The sequence below is a fragment of the Ambystoma mexicanum genome, chromosome 13 (assembly GCF_040938575.1).
Source record: "Ambystoma mexicanum isolate Mex_15411 chromosome 13, UKY_AmexF1_1, whole genome shotgun sequence".
Lineage (NCBI taxonomy): Eukaryota > Metazoa > Chordata > Amphibia > Caudata > Ambystomatidae > Ambystoma > Ambystoma mexicanum.
The window spans coordinates 818149255-818171205 of NC_090938.1; the positions used below are offsets into that span (position 1 = coordinate 818149255).

Here is a 21951-nt window from a genome sequence, read left to right on the forward strand (position 1 = left end):
AGCATAGTGCAGTGCAATCACCAGCACCGAGGCATAGTGCAGTGCAATCACCAGCACCGAGGCATAGTACAGTGCAATTACCAGCACTAAGTCTTAGCACGGCATAGGTCACGGCTTGCTCATGAAGAATCAGGTGTACATTATACTTGTTCTTTTATGTGTAAAGGAGCTCCCAGTCATGCACACCGACCAAATAAGGGAGCAACCCAAGGTGCAGGAAGAAACCAGCTTTATTGATGCAATCGGCCGGTAGAAGGTCCACAGACGTCCTCAATTACTTCCAGGTGACCCCGGGGGAAAAGACTAACCAGATGACATCATCATATTCATAAACACAATATTCACAAGCTGCCATTGGTTGCTGAAATAAAATCACCTATATTGTTATATACATGACCTCTTCTAATTGGATATTCATTATCTTTGAGCCTGCCCAGAGTCCCTCCTACTATGCAAGACGTCATGTCCCGCGCATCATCGGACCGTGCTCCAACTGGATGGAACCACAGCATGCCGACATCGTTACAATACTGGTGCCTGTTACTGATGTGGCCTTGGGTGTTACTGGTGCCCGTTACTGATGTGGCCTTGGGTGTTACTGGTGCCCGTTACTGATGTGGCCTTGGGTGTTACTGGTGCCTGTTACTGCTGTGGCCTTGGGTGCTACTGGTGCCCGTTACTGATGTGGCCTTGGGTGTTACTGGTGCCTGCTACTGATGTGGCCTTGGGTGTTACTGGTGCCTGCTACTGATGTGGCCTTGGGTGTTGCTGGTGCCTGTCGCTGATGTGGCCTTGGGTGTTGCTGGTGCCTGTTACTGATGTGGCCTTGGGTGTTACTTGTGCCTGTCGCTGATGTGGCCTTGGCTGTTGCTGGTGCCCGTCGCTGATGTGGCCTTGGGTGTTACTGGTGCCTGTTGCTGCTGTGGCCTTGGGTGTTACTGGTGCCTACTGCTGATGTGGCCTTGGGTGTTACTGGTGCCCGTCGCTGATGTGGCCTTGGGTGTTACTGGTGCCTGTTACTGATGTGGCCTTGGGTGTTACTGGTGCTTGTTACTGATGTGGCCGTGGGTGTTACTGGTGCCCGTCGCTGATGTGGCCTTGGGTGTTGCTGGTGCCCGTCGCTGATGTGGCCTTGGGCGTTACTGGTGCCTGTTACTGCTGTGGCCTTGGGTGTTACTGGTGCCTGCTACTGATGTGGCCTTGGGTGTTACTGGTGCCTGTCGCTGATGTGGCCTTGGGTGTTGCTGGTGCCTGTTGCTGATGTGGCCTTGGGTGTTACTGGTGCCTGTTACTGATGTGGCCTTGGGTGTTACTGGTGCCCGTCGCTGATGTGGCCTTGGGTGTTGCTGGTGCCTGTCGCTGATGTGGCCTTGGGTGTTACTGGTGCCTGTTGCTGATGTGGCCTTGTGTGTTACTGGTGCCTGTTGCTGATGTGGCCTTGGGTGTTACTGGTGCCTGTTACTGATGTGGCCGTGGGTGTTACTGGTGCCCGTCGCTGATGTGGCCTTGGGTGTTGCTGGTGCCTGTCGCTGATGTGGCCTTGGGTGTTCCTGGTGCCTGTTACTGATGTGGCCTTGGGTGTTACTTGTGCCTGTCGCTGATGTGGCCTTGGCTGTTGCCCGTCGCTAATGTGGCCTTGGGTGTTACTGGTGCCTGTTACTGCTGTGGCCTTGGGTGTTACTGGTGCCCGCTGCTGATGTGGCCTTGGGTGTTACTGGTGCCTGTCGCTGATGTGGCCTTGGGTGTTACTGGTGCCTGGTTACTGATGTGGCCTTGGGTGTTACTGGTGCCCGTTACTGATGTGGCCGTGGGTGTTACTGGTGCCCGTCGCTGATGTGGCCTTGGGTGTTGCTGGTGCCCGTCGCTGATGTGGCCTTGGGTGTTACTGGTGCCTGTTACTGATGTGGCCTTGGGTGTTACTGGTGCCTGCTGCTGATGTGGCCTTGGGTGTTACTGGTGCCTGCCGCTGATGTGGCCTTGGGTGTTGCTGGTGCCTGTCGCTGATGTGGCCTTGGGTGTTACTGGTGCCTGTCGCTGATGTGGCCAATCTCCCAACCAGTTTGCTCAACCTCGGAAAGCTTGTCCCGTACTCCCTTCTGATAAATACTGCTGCCTACAAGCGTTTGCTGCAATTGGGTCATGCCGTGCACAGCTTATTCATTGCAGCGTGAGGCCAGTGTATGAGACCTGTTCCCTTCAATTTATTCAACCTGTTAATGTGTTCTGCGGGCGTGCGTTGAACTGCATTCACCATTGGAGGCGCTGTGGATGCATCTTGCTAGTGTGTTCTTGGCAACATTACTTACTTCCCGATAGCAATTAAAACTGGGTATATTTCTGTCAGCTAGCAACAAAACAAACTTTATTGTCGTTTAGCTAAACTGGAACCATGAGAAAGGCATATTCGTGGAGTTTCAGCTAGCCTCCCTCTTCTCTCAGCCATGGAAGTTTCAGCCGTCTGGACACCATCATGGACGTGCAGTTTCAGCTATCCTCCCTCTTCTCTCAGCCTTGGCACTTTCAGCCGTCTGGACACTGTCATGGATGTGCAGTTTCTGCTATCCTCCCTCTTCGCTCAGCCTTGGCAATTTCAGCCGTCTGGACACCATCATGGATGTGCAGTTTCTGCTATCCTCGCTCTTCTCTCAGCCATGGCACTTTCAGTCGTCTGGACACCATCATGGACGTGCAGTTTCAGCTCTCCTCTCTCTTCTCTCAGCCTTGGCACTTTCAGCCGTCTGGACACCACCATGGACGTGCAGTTTCAGCTATCCTCCCTCTTCTCTCAGACTTGGCAATTTCAGCTGTCTGGACACCATCATGGACCAGCGATAATTTCTACTACAATGCTATGCCTTCTTAGCCATGTGCTGTGCAGGGCCTTGCAAAGGGAAGAATGGTGCTTCTCTTGCCATTTATAACACCGCTTCACATATATACCCTACCTAACTGTGCACCCCAGCATGTACTACATTCCCTCTCTGTGTATTCAGCAACCTAACCCTCCCTACAAAGTGGCCAAACTAACCCTAACCTGCTTGTGTTACATTCTACATGGCGGTGGGAAACACAAAATGACACATTTTAATGTTCTTATTCTGTATGTTCGCTCTGGTTTGGGGACAGGTGGAGTGGGGCCTTGCACACTACTGTGGTTATCTCCATCACACATGTATGTATTTTATTTATAAATGGCAAGATAAGCTGGGAAGCACTGACGCGCTGTCCATAGGGGGCACCATACAGCAGCCTGGGGGTTGCAGAGCAGCTGGAATGAATAAGTGGAGCAGGGGGGCTTCAGAAGGTGGGGTAAGGGGTTGAGTGGAGCAATCTCCGATTGGGTAAGATGTTCTTTGAAGTGTAGGGTCTCCATGTCCTTGGTGAAGTGTGGATGGAGGGGCCAGTCTTATCTGCGTTGGTAACTTGTTCCAGAGACAGGGGCACAGCAGGAAAAGGCCTGTCCTCTTTTTTCTTCTCTTGCAGTTCTATGTGTCCACGCTGGTGATGTTGTGGCTTCTGGTGCTGCGCTGCCCCTCAGAGATGGCAAGGTTCTCAGGCAGGTAGAGTGGTGCTTTGTTTCCACGCTGGTGATGTTGTGGCTTCTGGTGCTGCTCTGCCCCCCAGAGATGGTAAGTTTCTCAGGCAGGTAGAGTGGTGCTTTGTTTCCACACTGGTGATGTTGTGGCTTCTGGTGCTGCGCTGCCCCTCAGAGATGGTAAGTTTCTCAGGCAGGTAGAGTGGTGCTTTGTTTCCACACTGGTAATGTTGCGGCTTCTGGTGCTGCGCTGCCCCCCAGAGATGGCAAGGTTCTCAGGCAGGTAGAGTGGTGCTTTGTTTCCTCGTTGGTGATGTTGTGGCTTCTGGTGCTGCGCTGCCCTCCAGAGATGGTAAGTTTCTCAGGCAGGTAGAGTGGTGCTTTGTTTCCACACTGGTGATGTTGTGGCTTCTGGTGCTGCTCTGCCCCCCAGAGATGGTAAGTTTCTCAGGCAGGTAGAGTGGTGCTTTGTTTCCACACTGGTGATGTTGCGGCCTCTGGTGCTGCGCTGCCCCTCAGAGATGGTAAGTTTCTCAGGCAGGTAGAGTGGTGCTTTGTTTCCACACTGGTGATGTTGCGGCCTCTGGTGCTGCGCTGCCCCTCAGAGATGGTAAGTTTCTCAGGCAGGTAGAGTGGTGCTTTGTTTCCACACTGGTGATGTTGCGGCCTCTGGTGCTGCGCTGCCCCTCAGAGATGGTAAGTTTCTCAGGCAGGTAGAGTGGTGCTTTGTTTCCACACTGGTGATGTTGCGGCCTCTGGTGCTGCGCTGCCCCCCAGAGATGGTAAGTTTCTCAGGCAGGTAGAGTGGTGCTTTGTTTCCACGCTGGTGATGTTGCGGCTTCTGGTGCTGCGCTGCCCCCCAGAGATGGCAAGTTTCTCAGGCAGGTAGAGGGGCGCTTTGTTTCCACACTGGTGATGTTGTGGCTTCTGGTGCTGCGCTGCCCCCCAGAGATGGCAAGGTTCTCAGGCAGGTAGAGTGGTGCTTTGTTTCCACACTGGTGATGTTGTGGCTTCTGGTGCTGCGCTGCCCTCCAGAGATGGTAAGTTTCTCAGGCAGGTAGAGTGGTGCTTTGTTTCCACGCTGGTGATGTTGTGGCTTCTGGTGCTGCGCTGCCCTCCAGAGATGGCAAGCTTCTCAGGCAGGTAGAGTGGTGCTTTGTTTCCACACTGGTGATGTGGCTTCTGGTGCTGCGCTTCACCCCAGAGATGGCAAGTTTCTCAGGCAGGTAGAGTGGTGCTTTGTTTCCACACTGGTGATGTGGCTTCTGGTGCTGCGCTTCACCCCAGTGATGGCAAGTTTCTCAGGCAGGTAGAGTGGCGCTTTGTCTCCACGCTGGTGATGTTGTGGCTTCTGGTGCTGCGCTGCCCCCCAGAGATGGCAAGTTTCTCAGGCAGGTAGAGTGGTGCTTTGTTTCCACACTGGTGATGTTGCGGCTTCTGGTGCTGCGCTGCCCTCCAGAGATGGTAAGTTTCTCAGGCGGGTAGAGTGGCGCTTTGTTTCCACACTGGTGATGTTGTGGCTTCTGGTGCTGCTCTGCCCCCCAGAGATGGTAAGTTTCTCAGGCAGGTAGAGTGGTGCTTTGTTTCCACACTGGTGATGTTGCGGCTTCTGGTGCTGCGCTGCCCCCCAGAGATGGTAAGTTTCTCAGGCAGGTAGAGTGGCGCTTTGTTTCCACGCTGGTGATGTTGCGGCTTCTGGTGATGCGCTGCCCCCTAGAGATGGTAGTTTTCTCAGGCAGGTAGAGCACTGAACTTGGGTCTAGTGCTGGTGGCGGTGGTACATCCCAGTGCATGTACCAGTGTGGGGTCTATGCACTATATGTAGGTGCACTGAGGAGGCCGAGCAGGATACATATACTAGCATTGAGCCTGAGCAGGAGGCATATACCAGCACTGAGGCTGAGCAGGAGGCATATACCAGCACTGAGGCCGAGCAGGATGCCTATACCAGCACTGAGGCCGAGCAGGGTGCCTATACCAGCACTGAGGCTTGGCAGGAGGCCTTTAACAGCACGGAGGCTGAGCAGGAGGCACATACTAGCACTGAGGCTGAGCAGGGTGCCTATACCAATCAGGAGGTTGAGCAGGAGGCATATCCCAGCATTGAGGCTCAGCAGGAGGCATATACCAGCACCGAGGCTGAGCAGGATGAATAGACCAGCACTGAGGCTGAGCAGGGTGCCTTTACCAATCAGGAGGCTGAGCAGGTTGCATAAGCCAGCACTGAGGCAGAGCAGGTTGCATAAGCCAGCACAGAGGCTGACCAGGGTGCATACACCAGCACAGAGGATGACCAGGGTGCATACACCAGCACAGAGGCTGACCAGGGTGCATACGCCAGCACAGAGGCTGACCAGGGTGCATACGCCAGCACAGAGGCTGACCAGGGTGCATACGCCAGCACAGAGGCTGACCAGGGTGCATACGCCAGCACAGAGGCTGACCAGGGTGCATACGCCAGCACAGAGGCTGACCAGGGTGCAAACGCCAGCACATAGGCTGACCAGGGTGCAAACGCCAGCACGGAGGCCGACCAGGGTGCATGTGCCAGCACTGAGGCCGAACAGGATGCATTCAACAGCACAGAGGCCGAGCACGATGCATATACCAGCACTTAAGCCGAGCAGGGTGCATATACCAGCACTGAGGCTGTGCAGGATGAATATACCAGCATTGAGGCTGTGCAGGATGCATATACCAGCACTGAGGCGAAGCAGGATGAATATACCAGCACTGAGGCGGAGCAGGGTGCATGTACCAGCACTGAGGCCGAGCAGGGTGCATGTACCAGCACTGAGGCCGAGCAGGGTGCATGTACCAGCACTGAGGCCGAGCAGGGTGCATGTACCAGCACTGAGGCCGAGCAGGGTGCATGTACCAGCACTGAGGCCGAGCAGGGTGCATGTACCAGCACTGAGGCCGAGCAGGGTGCATGTACCAGCACTGAGGCCGAGCAGGGTGCATGTACCAGCACTGAGGCCGAGCAGGGTGCATGTACCAGCACTGAGGCCGAGCAGGGTGCATGTACCAGCACTGAGGCCGAGCAGGGTGCATGTACCAGCACTGAGGCCGAGCAGGGTGCATGTACCAGCACTGAGGCCGAGCAGGGTGCATATACCAGCACTGAGGCCGAGCAGGGTGCATATACCAGCACTGAGGCCGAGCAGGGTGCATATACCAGCACTGAGGCCGAGCAGGATGCATATACCAGCACTGAGGCCGAGCAGGATGCATATACCAGCACTGGGGCCGAGCAGGGTGCATATACCAGCACTGAGGCCGAGCAGGATGCATATACCAGCACTGGGGCCGAGCAGGGTGCATATACCAGCACTGAGGCCGAGCAGGGTGCCTATACCATCATTGAGGTTGAGCATGGGGCATATAACAGCACTGAGGCTGAGCAGGGTGCAGATACCGGCACTGAGACTGAGCAGGGTGCAGATACCGGCACTGAGGCTGAGAAGGGTGCATGTGCCAGCACTGAGGCCAAGCAGGATGAATATACCAGCACTGAGGCCGAGCAGGGTGCATGTACCAGCACTGGGGCCGAGCAGGGTGCATGTACCAGCACTGGGGCCGAGCAGCGTGCATGTACCAGCACTGAGGCCGAGCAGCGTGAATATACCAGCACTGAGGCCGAGCAGGGTGCATATACCAGCACTGAGGCCGAGCAGGGTGCATATACCAGCACTGAGGCCGAGCAGGGTGCATATACCAGCACTGAGGCCGAGCAGGGTGCATATACCAGCACTGAGGCCGAGCAGGGTGCATATACCAGCACTGAGGCCGAGCAGGATGCATATACCAGCACTGGGGCCGAGCAGGGTGCATATACCAGCACTGAGGCCGAGCAGGATGCATATACCAGCACTGGGGCCGAGCAGGGTGCATATACCAGCACTGAGGCCGAGCAGGGTGCATATACCAGCACTGAGGCCGAGCAAGATGAATATACCAGCACTGAGGCCAAGCAAGATGCATATACCAGCGTGGAGGGTGAACAGGAGGCATATACCGGCACTGAAGCTGAGCAGAGTGCCTATACCATCATTGAGGTTGAGCATGGGGCATATAACAGCACTGAGGCTGAGCAGGGTGCAGATACCGGCACTGAGACTGAGCAGGGTGCAGATACCGGCACTGAGGCTGAGAAGGGTGCATGTGCCAGCACTGAGGCTGAGCAGGGTGCATGTGCCAGCACAGAGGCCAAGCAGGATGAATATACCAGCACTGAGGCCGAGCAGGGTGCATGTACCAGCACTGGGGCCGAGCAGGGTGCATGTACCAGCACTGGGGCCGAGCAGCGTGCATGTACCAGCACTGAGGCCGAGCAGCGTGAATGTACCAGCACTGAGGCCGAGCAGGGTGCATATACCAGCACTGAGGCCGAGCAGGGTGCATATACCAGCACTGAGGCCGAGCAGGGTGCATATACCAGCACTGAGGCCGAGCAGGGTGCATATAGCAGCACAGAGGCTGAGCAGGATGCATATACCAGCACTGAGGCCGAGCAGGATGCATATACCAGCACTGGGGCCGAGCAGGGTGCATATACCAGCACTGAGGCCGAGCAGGATGCATATACCAGCACTGGGGCCGAGCAGGGTGCATATACCAGCACTGAGGCCGAGCAGGGTGCCTATACCAGCACTGAGGCCGAGCAGGGTGCCTATACCAGCACTGAGGCCAAGCAGGATGCATATACCAGCACGGAGGCCGAGCAGGATGCATATACCAGCACTGAGGCCGAGCAGGATGCATATACCAGCACTGAGGCCGAGCAGGATGAATATACCAGCACTGAGGCCAAGCAGGATGCATATACCAGCACGGAGGCCGAGCAGGATGCATATACCAGCACTGAGGCCAAGCAGGATGCATATACCAGCACGGAGGCCGAGCAGGATGCATATACCAGCACTGAGGCCGAGCAAGATGAATATACCAGCACTGAGGCCGAGCAGGATGCATATACCAGCACTGAGGCCGAGCAGGATGAATATACCAGCACTGAGGCCAAGCAGGATGCATATACCAGCACGGAGGCCGAGCAGGATGCATATACCAGCACGGAGGCCGAGCAGGATGCATATACCAGCACGAAGGCCGAGCAGGATGCATATACCAGCACGGAGGCCGAGCAGGATGCATATACCAGCACTGGGGCAGAGCAGGGTGCATGTACCAGCACTGAGGCCGAGCAAGATGAATATACCAGCACTGAGGCCAAGCAGGATGCATATACCAGCGTGGAGGGTGAACAGGAGGCATATACCAGCACTGAGGCTGAGCAGGGTGCATATACCAGCACGGAGGCCGAGCAGGATGCATATACCAGCACGGAGGCCGAGCAGGATGCATATACCAGCACGGAGGCCGAGCAGGATGCATATACCAGCACGGAGGCCGAGCAGGATGCATATACCAGCACTTGGGCCGAGCAGGATGAATATACCAGCACTTGGGCCGAGCATGATGAATATACCAGCACTTGGGCCGAGCAGGATGAATATACCAGCACTTGGGCCGAGCAGGATGAATATACCAGCACTTGGGCCGAGCAGGATGAATAGACCAGCACTGAGGCTGAGCAGGATGAATAGACCAGCACCGAGGCTGAGCAGGATGAATAGACCAGCACTGAGGCTGAGCAGGATAAATAGACCAGCACTGAGGCAGAGCAGGATGCATATACCAGCACTGAGGCCGAGCAGGATGAATAGACCAGCACTGAGGCAGAGCAGGATGCATATACCAGCACTTGGGCCGAGCAGGATGAATATACCAGCACTTGGGCCGAGCAGGGTGCCTATACCAGCACTGAGGCCGAGCAGGATGCATATACCAGCACTGAGGCCGAGCAGGATGAATAGACCAGCACTGAGGCTGAGCAGGATGCATATACCAGCACTTGGGCCGAGCAGGATGAATATACCAGCACTTGGGCCGAGCAGGATGAATATACTAGCACTTGGGCCGAGCAGGATGAATAGACCAGCACTGAGGCTGAGCAGGATGAATATACCAGCACCGAGGCTGAGCAGGATGAATAGACCAGCACTGAGGCTGAGCAGGATGCATATACCAGCACTGAGGCTGAGCAGGATTCATCTACCAGCACTGAGGCAGAGCAGGATGAATATACCAGCACTGAGGCTGAGCAGGATGAATAGACCAGCACTGAGGCTGTGCAGGATGCATATACCAGCACTGAGGCCGAGCAGGATGAATAGACCAGCACTGAGGCAGAGCAGGATGCATATACCAGCACTTGGGCCGAGCAGGATGAATATACCAGCACTGAGGCTGAGCAGGATGCATATACCAGCACTGAGGCTGGGCAGGGTGCATATACCAGCACTGAGGCTGGGCAGGATGCATATACCAGCACTGAGGCTGGGCAGGGTGCATGTACCAGCACTGAGGCTGAGCAGGGCGCATGTACCAGCACTGAGGCTGAACAGGGTGCATATACCAGCACTGTGGCTGAGCAGGGTGCATATACCAGCACGGAGGCCGAGCAGGATAAATATACCAGTACTGAGGCCGAGCAGGATGAATATACCAGCACTGAGGCCGAGCAGGATGAATATACCAGCACTGAGGCCGAGCAGGATGAATATACCAGCACTGAGGCCGAGCAGGGTGCCTATACCAGCACTGAGGCAGAGCAGGATGAATAGACCAGCACTGAGGGCGAGCAGGATGCATATACCAGCACTTGGGCCGAGCAGGATGAATATACCAGCACTTGGGCCGAGCAGGATGAATATACCAGCACTTGGGCCGAGCAGGATGCATATACCAGCACTTGGGCCGAGCAGGATGAATATACCAGCACTTGGGCCGAGCAGGATGAATATACCAGCACTTGGGCCGAGCAGGATGAATATACCAGCACTTGGGCCGAGCAGGATGAATATACCAGCACTTGGGCCGAGCAGGATGAATAGACCAGCACTGAGGCTGAGCAGGATGAATAGACCAGCACCGAGGCTGAGCAGGATGAATATACCAGCACTGAGGCTGAGCAGGATGCATATACCAGCACGGAGGCCGAGCAGGATAAATATACCAGTACTGAGGCCGAGCAGGATGAATATACCAGCACTGAGGCCGAGCAGGATGAATATACCAGCACTGAGGCCGGGCAGGATGCATATAGCAGCACTGAGGCTGAGCAGGATTCATCTACCAGCACTGAGGCTGAGCAGGATTCATATACCAGCACTAAGGCTGAGCAGGATTCATCTACCAGCACTGAGGCTGAGCAGGATTCATCTACCAGCACTGAGGCCGAGCAGGATAAATATACCAGCACTGAGGCCGAGCAGGGTGCCTATACCAGCACTGAGGCTGAGCAGGATGCATATACAAGCACTGAGGCTGAGCAGGATGCATATACCAGCACGGAGGCCGAGCAGGATAAATATACCAGTACTGAGGCCGAGCAGGATGAATATACCAGCACTGAGGCCGAGCAGGATGCATATACCAGCACTGAGGCCGAGCAGGATGCATATACCAGCACTGAGGCCGAGCAGGATAAATATACCAGTACTGAGGCCGAGCAGGATGAATATACCAGCACTGAGGCCGAGCAGGATGCATATACCAGCACTGAGGCCGAGCAGGATGCATATAGCAGCACTGAGGCTGAGCAGGATTCATCTACCAGCACTGAGGCTGAGCAGGATTCATATACCAGCACTAAGGCTGAGCAGGATTCATCTACCAGCACTGAGGCTGAGCAGGATTCATCTACCAGCACTGAGGCTCAGCAGGGTGCCTATACCAGCACTGAGGCTGAGCAGGATGCATATACCAGCACTGAGGCTGAGCAGGATGCATATACCAGCACGGAGGCCGAGCAGGATAAATATACCAGTACTGAGGCCGAGCAGGATGAATATACCAGTACTGAGGCCGAGCAGGATGCATATACCAGCACTGAGGCCGAGCAGGGTGCCTATACCAGCACCGAGGCTGAGCAGGATAAATATACCAGCACTGAGGCTGAGCAGGATGAATAGACCAGCACTGAGGCAGAGCAGGATGAATAGACCAGCACTGAGGCTCAGTAGGATGAATAGACCAGCACTGAGGCAGAGCAGGATGAATATACCAGCACTTGGGCCGAGCAGGATGAATATACCAGCACTTGGGCCGAGCAGGATGAATATACCAGCACTTGGGCCGAGCAGGATGAATAGACCAGCACTTGGGCCGAGCAGGATGAATAGACCAGCACTGAGGCTGAGCAGGATGAATAGACCAGCACTGAGGCTGAGCAGGATGAATATACCAGCACTGAGGCTGAGCAGGATGCATATACCAGCACTGAGGCTGAGCAGGATGCATATACCAGCACTGAGGCCGAGCAGGGTGCCTATACCAGCACTGAGGCTGAGCAGGATGCATATACCAGCACGGAGGCCGAGCAGGATAAATATACCAGTACTGAGGCCGAGCAGGATGAATATACCAGCACTTGGGCCGAGCAGGATGAATAGACCAGCACTGAGGCCGAGCAGGATGCATATACCAGCACTTGGGCCGAGCAGGATGAATAGACCAGCACTGAGGCTGAGCGGGACGCATATACCAGCACTGAGGCCGAGCAGGATGAATAGACCAGCACTGAGGCTGAGCAGGATGCATATACCAGCACTTGGGCCGAGCAGGATGAATATACCAGCACTTGGGCCGAGCAGGATGAATATACCAGCACTTGGGCCGAGCAGGGTGCCTATACCAGCACTGAGGCCGAGCAGGGTGCCTATACCAGCACTGAGGCCGAGCAGGATGCATATACCAGCACTTGGGCCGAGCAGGATGAATATACCAGCACTTGGGCCGAGCAGGATGAATATACCAGCACTTGGGCCGAGCAGGATGAATATACCAGCACTTGGGCCGAGCAGAATGAATAGACCAGCACTTGGGCCGAGCAGGATGAATAGACCAGCACTGAGGCTGAGCAGGATGAATAGACCAGCACCGAGGCTGAGCAGGATGAATAGACCAGCACTGAGGCTGAGCAGGATGAATAGACCAGCACCGAGGCTGAGCAGGATAAATATACCAGCACTGAGGCCGAGCAGGATGAATAGACCAGCACTGAGGCAGAGCAGGATGCATATACCAGCACTTGGGCCGAGCAGGATGAATAGACCAGCACTGAGGCTGAGCAGGATGAATATACCAGCACTGAGGCTGAGCAGGATGCCTATACCAGCACTGAGGCCGAGCAGGGTGCCTATACCAGCACTGAGGCCGAGCAGGATGCCTATACCAGCACTGAGGCCGAGCAGGATGCATATACCAGCACGGAGGCCGAGCAGAATGAATAGACCAGCACTTGGGCCGAGCAGAATGAATAGACCAGCACTTGGGCCGAGCAGGATGAATAGACCAGCACTGAGGCTGAGCAGGATGAATAGACCAGCACCGAGGCTGAGCAGGATGAATAGACCAGCACTGAGGCTGAGCAGGATGAATAGACCAGCACCGAGGCTGAGCAGGATAAATATACCAGCACTGAGGCCGAGCAGGATGAATAGACCAGCACTGAGGCAGAGCAGGATGCATATACCAGCACTTGGGCCGAGCAGGATGAATAGACCAGCACTGAGGCTGAGCAGGATGAATATACCAGCACTGAGGCTGAGCAGGATGCCTATACCAGCACTGAGGCCGAGCAGGGTGCCTATACCAGCACTGAGGCCGAGCAGGATGCCTATACCAGCACTGAGGCCGAGCAGGATGCATATACCAGCACGGAGGCCGAGCAGGATGAATATACCAGCACTTGGGCCGAGCAGGATGAATATACCAGCACTTGGGCCGAGCAGGATGAATATACCAGCACTTGGGCCGAGCAGGATGAATAGACCAGCACTGAGGCTGAGCAGGTTGCATAAGCCAGCACTGAGGCTGAGCAGGATGCATATATCAGCACTGAGGCTGAGCAGGATGCATATACCAGCACCGAGGCTGAGCAGGATGAATAGACCAGCACCGAGGCTGAGCAGGATGAATAGACCAGCACTGAGGCTGAGCAGGATGAATAGACCAGCACCGAGGCTGAGCAGGATGCAAATACCAGCACTGAGGCCGAGCAGGATGAATAGACCAGCACTGAGGCAGAGCAGGATGCATATACCAGCACTTGGGCCGAGCAGGATGAATATACCAGCACTGAGGCTGAGCAGGATGCATATACCAGCACTGAGGCTGAGCAGGGTGCATATACCAGCACTGAGGCCGAGCAGGATGCATATACCAGTACTGAGGCCGAGCAGGATGCATATACCAGCACTGAGGCTAAGCAGGATGCATATACCAGCACTGAGGCTGAGCAGGGTGCATATACCAGCACGGAGGCCGAGCAGGATAAATATACCAGTACTGAGGCCGAGCAGGATGAATATACCAGCACTGAGGCTCAGCAGGATGAATAGACCAGCACTGAGGCCGAGCAGGATGCATATACCAGCACAGAGGATGAGTAAGAGGCATATACCAGTGCTGGGGCTCAGCAAGAGCCTGAGCAGGAGGTATATGCCTCCTGCTCAGGCTCAATGCTAGTATATGTATCCTGTTCAGGTATATGTATCCTGCTCGGCCTCCTCAGTGCACCTACATATACACCAGGCATACACCAGTGCGGAGGCTGAGCAGGAGGCATATAACGGCACTGAAGCCCAGCATTTTATGTATATCAGCACGGAGACCAAGGATGGGATGCATATAGTACCGCTGAGCAGGGTGCCTATACCAGCACTGAGGCTGAGCAGGGTGCCTATACCATCTTTGAGGCTGAGCACAGGGCCTATAGCAGCATTGAGGCTGAGCAGGTTGTGTTAAGGTAGCTATTGTCTGCGGTCAAGACTAGGTCTCAGGAGGGGTGAGAGTGACTGAAGGACAATGAGCACACAGAGCAAGGACACTTACAAATGACTCCCAGACAGGTGTATATATCAAACATATAAAAAACATTTACTACAAGGCCTTTGTAACTCAGCACACCGAAAAAAGAATCACAGCAATACTATCAAACCAACACAACACTATCAATACAAGATATATACAAGACCATTGGGGTCTAAAGGGTTAAAGGCACAAAATATATTCACAACCTAGAGGGGGAAGGAAAATAGGCAGTGCAGATAGTCTTTAGTCCCCTTGCACATCAACCACACACCTAACTAAGAGGCAGTCCAAACCCTAAGAAGAGAGGAGCCTTATGCTGAATAGTACATGTAGTGCAGGCGCATGCGGTTGTTCCAATGGGCAAAACGGGGTCCCTTCAGGGGTCTTTAGCAGCTCAGGAAGGAGGGTGAGGCGATGAAGAATAGATTCTCACTATTCAAGGAGGGCCTCCACTTGAAGGCAGAGGTGATTCCAAGGTTCGGGAATAGTTAGCTAGTTAGCACTAGCAGTGGAAAAGAGAGGGACCTCCAAGAGCCACTTGTGCGTAAAAATGATGGAGGCGCCAAGGCCCACCGGTCAGGGATGCGATTACTCACCGACCCCGGTGCACTCCGGACCAAACTTCGCCAGTCGAGTCCACTTCGGTTGCAGATTCAAATGCGGCAATATGACGGCTCTGCGGCTTTCAGTTCCGAAGATACAGTGTGATTCCCAAACAGGACAGTGGCGATTTCTCTGCTCCGGATGGATGGATCAGGCCAGTTTCACTGGAGCAGGCTTTAGGGGCAAGAGGGGCACAAATGCAGCGTACCTGCAAAGGTTGTTGCCGCGGCTTGGCAACACGGTAACCGTGTTTACTCTGGTCCTGGCACACTCATCTCACTTCAGACCAGGGAATGCCAAGTGTACGAAATTCGGTGTGAGGGTGCCGTTGACAGAGAGCTAGCAGTAAACCCAGTTTTGAGGGTCTCCTCAAAACGGCGGCGGAGACAGAGCAAAGTCCTGCGTAAGCTGGTCAGACCACTGGTTGGCACAGGGACACTTCCGAGAAGGCTTACTTGCAGGTTTTGTTGAAGGTGCCGAGAATAGTTGGTCCCACTATTCCAATGGGTCGAAGCGCCTTTGCAGACCTTCTAGGACGACCAGATACAGTAGGGTCCCACGTGATGACAGCGGGCTCAGGGTGCCAAACCTTACAGCAGTTCCTCAACTCGGCTTATTTAGTTTCAGGATACTTGGATCCTATCCTTCGTTCAGTGAGAACTCCAGAGATCGACATGGTAAGGGTGTTTTTGGCCTCCTCTTATCCAGAGTCTCCTTCGCGCCAAAATGAAGAGGACCCAATGGGAGATCTGCTCACAAACACACACTCCATACGTGGACCAATCACGGACCACGGTGGTCCCAGGCATTCACAGCACTCCAGACTCTCTGGCACCCTGGATGTGTATTGGGGACAGACACCCCAGCCCACATTATGGAGGCACGCACAGAAGGCATGTAGAAGCCAGTGAAAGCTTGGCGTTTCACGGGAAACTGCATGACCAAATAAGGATTGACCCGGGTCGGCTCGACCTGGGGAAGGCAAAGGGGCAAGATGGCCAAAGGACAGGACAAAAGAACCTCGTGGCATGGCCATTTTGGAGCCAGGCCACCTATTTGCGGTAATCGCAGTTTAAATGAAGGAAAGGGTTAAAATTATATGAAAAGATAAGCTGCCACCAGCCCTGTCCATGACACATCTGCACATCTCCGAAAAAGTCCTATGAGAGTATCTAGGGTCTTTGGAAATTACTAGGAGACCCAAGTGCACTGTACTGTAAGGTACATTGTGCACTTGTTAAATGTTGCAGAAAAATTGCAACATTGGAAAAGGACTCCCAGTACTGACTGTCTTAAGGGCATGTCAGTTTCCCCATAAAAAGTGAGCGAAAGCCCAGAGGAGTGCAGCTGAAGGCTGTGCTTCTCTGGCAAAGTCAGACCATAGTGTTTAAACAGCAGCAAAACGTTTGGGGGTGTACAACTGGAGGGAAAATTACACATATAATGGAAATCTTTCCTACCAGGATGAGGCTGAGCAGGATTCATCTACCAGCACTGAGGCTGAGCAGGGTGCATATACCATCATTGAGGCTGAGCAGGGTGCCTATATCATCTTTGAGGCTGAGCACGGGGCATATACCAGCACTGAGGCTGAGCAGGGTGCATATAGCAGTAGTGAGGCTGAGCAGGGTGCGTATACCAGCAATGAGGCTGAGCAGGGTGCCTATACCATCTTTGAGGCTGAGCACGGAGCATATACCAGCACTGAGGCTGAGCAGGGTGCATATATCAGCACTGAGGCTGAGCAGGATTCATCTACCAGCACTGAGGCTGAGCAGGATTCATCTACCAGCACTGAGGCTGAGCAGGATTCATCTACCAGCACTGAGGCTGAGCAGGGTGCATATACCATCATTGAGGCTGAGCAGGGTGCCTATATCATCTTTGAGGCTGAGCACGGGGCATATACCAGCACTGAGGCTGAGCAGGGTGCATATAGCAGTAGTGAGGCTGAGCAGGGTGCATATACCATCATTGACGCTGAGCAGTGTGCCTATATCATCTTTGAGGCTGAGCACGGGGCATCTACCAGCACTGAGGCTGAGCACGGGGCATATACCAGCACTGAGGCTGAGCAGGGTGCATATAGCAGTAGTGAGGCTGAGCAGGGTGCGTATACCAGCAATAAGGCTGAGCAGGGTGCCTATACCATCTTTGAGGCTGAGCACGGAGCATATACCAGCACTGAGGCTGGGCAGGGTGCATATACCAGCAATAAGGGTGAGTAGGGTGCAAATGGATCGACGTGATTACAGCGAGGCATGAAATTGCAAATCTGAAAATATTGAATTGCAAAAGGCATGCAGCGCAGTGATCACATCTATATATCTTTATTATGTGTTATATAGCACCACTAACCCGAAGGCCTCAGGGCGCTCACACAGACAGAACATCAAAAGAACAAACAGGAAAACATACAAAGGACAAAGGAGCTACAGCACATTGACCAAGTTCATTGTCGAAGAGGAGAGTCTTTAAGTGTTTTTTAAAAGAGGGTAGTTGAGTGTGTTCCACAGAGCTGGGGCCCAAGAAATGTAAACTTGCTGCACCACTTTTCTTGAGGTTACCTTGTGGGTGGCTAAGTCTGGTGGTGCTGTTAGATCGTCGAACACGTCTAAAAGGGGTCCTATTTATTCTTGTAGTCAGAGAAGGCGGCACCTCACCCCAGAGACATATAAAGACCATGACTAGGCCCTTAACCTGAATCCTTTGCTGGACCGGAAGCCAGTGCAGTCTCCTCCGGGCCTCAGTGACGTGGGCAAGACGTTCAACCCACAGACAGCCCGTACAGTGCTATTCAGAATGACCTGCAATTTTCTAATGTCAGTCTGGGAGGTCCCTACCAACAACTATTGCAGTAATCCAGTTTAGTGTTTGATTGCAGCAGCGATCATTGCCCAGTTTGCCTCCGATAACAATTGATTGTTTATTTGTATAGCGCCTATATACAAAGTGCTTAAAGGAGGGAGGGAACATGGGAGAAGACAATTACATTCTTACAAGTCCTTGAAACAATTAAGAATGAGAATAATAACTATCAGAATCAGCCTGACGACATTTCAGATAGTGCAAGTGCAAGGAACAAATAGGGAGAAGAGGGGTAGGGAAAAAGGAGACAAACTAGCAGTAACATTACTATGCCTGATGGCAATTGATGCACTGCATGAGTATACAGAAGGTGGGGGGTGGAGGGATGAAGGTGTGGAGTTGAAGGGGAAGGAGAGGAACAAACAAGAACAGGAAGGTCAGATGACAGTTCAGCAAAGTGCAAGGAGGGGAGGGGAGGAGAAGATCAGGAGGGAAAGGAGGGGGAACGGGCAAGCTGCCATCAAAGTCGAGAGACAGATGATAGGAGTAAGTGCTAAGGGACAGAGAAAGAAAGTGGGAAGGGGCACAAGACTGGGAAATTGGGCAGAAGTGCACAGACAATATCACATGGGACATGGGGGAGGGTAAAAGGTGCAAGACAGAGAGAGGGAGCATAGGGGTAGAAGGACAGGGTCCGGACAGGGAAGGGCAGGGGGAGCGGGAGAGGGCAGGTGGCTACGATTACTATGCCTGGTGGCAATTGGGGTAGAACCGGACTTATCAGGACAAGGGGAGGAGCTACAAGGGAGGGACAGACGGTTACGATTACTATGGCCAACGACACCTAGGGGAGTGTCTGAGAATGTTAGCGTCTGAGGGGGAGGGTAAAGAAGGGTAAAGGGGAGGAGAGAGAAGGGGAAGGGAGGAGGTAGGGTGGGTGAAAATAGAAACTGCATGGGCAAAAGGGTGGGAGGGGGTAAGGGGCAGAGTGGGGGACACACAGAATGACTCTGGGGCACAGACTCAGGGGCATGTGGGGGCACACAGACAGACTCGGGGGCATGGGGGGCACACAGACAGACTCGGGGGCATGGGGGCACACAGACAGACTCAGGGGCGAATCTGCCATAACAAATGGCCATAATAAGAGCAGGAGGATTTAAGATGGCGGACCTGCTTCTTAAACGATAGCTGCCAGTCAAAGAAGATTCCCAAAGCCTTAACACATTTGGAGACTGGGATAACATGGTCTACAATTGTAAAGCTCTTATAACTTGGGTCCAGTTTTTTCAATTTTTGTTGTGTCCCTAAAATAAGCAGCTCCGTTTTAAAGTTGTTCAGAGCCAGAGAGTTCAGAGCCATCCATGATTATGTGGCTAAAAAGACCTTGTTAATGTTCCCAGAGTCATCAACATAGGAACCAGAGAGCTTCAACACAATCTGGGCGTCGTCCACATGCATCCCCAAAGCAGAAATTCCCGTAATGTTGTGGCACTACTGGTGCATATAGAAGCACCGAGGCTGAGCAGGGTGCATATAGCAGCACTGAAGCAGAGCAGGGTGCATATAGCAGCACAAAGGCCGAGCAGGGGGCATATAGCAGCACAGAGGCTGAGCAGGGTGCATATAGCAGCACTGGGGCTGAGCAGGGTGCATATAGCAGCACAGAGGCTGAGCAGGGTGCATATAGCAGCACAGAGGCTGAGCAGGGTGCATATAGCAGCACTGGGGCTGAGCAGGGTGCATGTACCAGCACTGTGGCTGAGCAGGGTGCATGTACCAGCACTGTGGCTGAGCAGGATGCATTTAGTAGCACTGAGGCTGAGCAGGGTGCATATAGCAGCACAGAGGCTGAGCAGGGTGCATATAGCAGCACAGAGGCTGAGCAGGGTGCATATAGCAGCACTAGGGCTGAGCAGGGTGCATATAGCAGCACTGAAGCAGAGCAGGGTGCATATAGCAGCACTGAAGCAGAGCAGGGTGCATATAGCAGCACAGAGGCTGAGCAGGGTGCATATACCAGCACTGGAGCTGAGCAGGGTGCATATAGCAGCACTGGGTCTGAGCAGGGTGCATATAGCAGGACTGAGGCTGAGCAAGATGCATATCTGAGCACTAACATCAATCATGGTGCATGGGCCAGCACTGAGGCAAAGTACAATGGCTGTACCAGCTCTGAAGCCAAGCACATTTCATGTAATGAGGCAAAAGACTCTGCATGCACCCACCATGCTCAGCCTCCGTGCTGGTATATGTGCACACTGCTCAGTGCTGGTACATGCACGCTGCTCAGCCTCAGTGCTGGTACATGCACCCTGCTCAGCCTCAGTGCTGGTACATGCACCCTGCTCAGCCTCAGTGCTGGTACATGCACCCTGCTCAGCCTCAGTGCTGGTACATGCACCCTGCTCAGCCTCAGTGCTGGTACATGCACCCTGCTCAGCCACAGTGCTGGTACATGCACCCTGCTCAGCCACAGTGCTGGTACATGCACCCTGCCCAGCCACAGTGCTGGTATATGCACCCTGCCCAGCCTCTGTGCTGGTATATGCACCCTGCTCAGCCTCAGTGCTGGCACATGCACCCTGCTCGGCCTCAGTGCTGGCATATGCCCCGTGCTCAGCCTCACTGCTGGCATATGCACCGTGCTCAGCCTCAGTGTTAGTTTGTGCCTCCTGCTGGTGTCCATGGGGTCATCTTTTTTACAGCAATTATAATCTACTGTAGTCTGTGCATGCTTAACTACCGCTGTGCCCCTGTGTGTGCCACACTGGGACTGGCACTTTGCTACCTTCTGTGTACAGACACATACCATATCACAATCTGGATATCCATGAACCTCTGTGGGTGTTTTATTGGGGGGGAGGTGGATATCCCTCTTGCGGTTTCAAGCGTGACTAACCCACTTACCTTTTGCGATTAACTCGTGCGCATTGGCCTGTCTCGCCACTCTCTGGACAGCGTCCAATGGCTGGGCCTTAAACCCATAAGTGATATTCTCCTGCACCGGGCGAGCAAACAGCACCGGCTCCTGACTCACTAGCGCCATCTGCAGAGAGAACAGGGAGACACATGAGCACATAATCCTGCTCACTAGCGCCATCTTCAGCAAGAGAACAGGGAGACACATGAGCACACAATCCTGCTCACTAGCGCCATCTTCAGCAAGAGAACTGTTATTACGCCAACACCCAGCACACAATCCTGCTCACTAGTACCATCTTCAGCAAGAGAACAGGGAGACACATGAGCACACAATCCTGCTCCCTAGCGCCATCTTCAGCAAGAGAACTGTTCTTACACTGACACACAGTACACAATCATGCTCACTAGCGCCATCTGCAGAGAGAACAGGGAGACACATGAGCACACAATCTAGCGCCATCTTCAGCAAGAGAACTGGTATTACACTGACACACAATCCTGCTCACTAGTGCCATCTACAGAGAGAACAGAGAGACACATTAGCACAGAATCCTGCTCACTCGCACCATCTTCAGCAAGAGAACTGCTATTACACTGACACACAGTACACAATCCTGATCACTAGCGCCATCTGCAGAGAGAAGAGACACATGGGCACATAATCCTGCTCACTTGTGCCATCTTCATCAAGAGAACTGTTATTACACTGATACACAGTACAACATCCTGATCACTAGCGCCATCTACAGAGAGAAGAGACACATGAGCACACAATCCTGCTCACTGATGCCATCTTCAGCAAGAGAACTATTACACTGACACACAGCACACAATCCTGCTCCCTAGCGCCATCTTCAGCAAGAGAACTTTTATTACGCCAACACCCAGCACACAATCCCTGCTCCCTAGTGCCATCTGCAGAGACACGCATGGGTACACAATCCTGCTCACTAGTGCCATCTGCAGAGAGAACAGGGAGACACATGAGCACAGAATCCTGCTCACTGATGCCATCTTCAGCAAGAGAACTGTTATTACACTGACACACAGCACACAATCCTGCTCCCTAGCGCCATCTTCAGCAAGAGAACTTTTATTACGCCAACACCCAGCACACAATCCTGCTCACTAGTGCCATCTGC

At 53.7% G+C, this 21951-nt stretch overlaps 1 protein-coding gene across 5 annotated transcripts in view; it reads right to left on the bottom strand.

The window, feature by feature from the left end:
* Positions 1 to 21951, bottom strand: part of LOC138522061 (antigen peptide transporter 1-like) — a 151711-nt gene that overhangs the window by 19744 nt on the left and 110016 nt on the right. For all 5 annotated transcript variants that reach the window (XM_069635301.1, XM_069635298.1, XM_069635302.1 and 2 more), the window contains one exon: positions 20795 to 20933. In XM_069635301.1, the coding sequence (XP_069491402.1) occupies positions 20795 to 20933 (139 nt within the window). The remainder of the gene's footprint in view (positions 1 to 20794; positions 20934 to 21951) is intronic.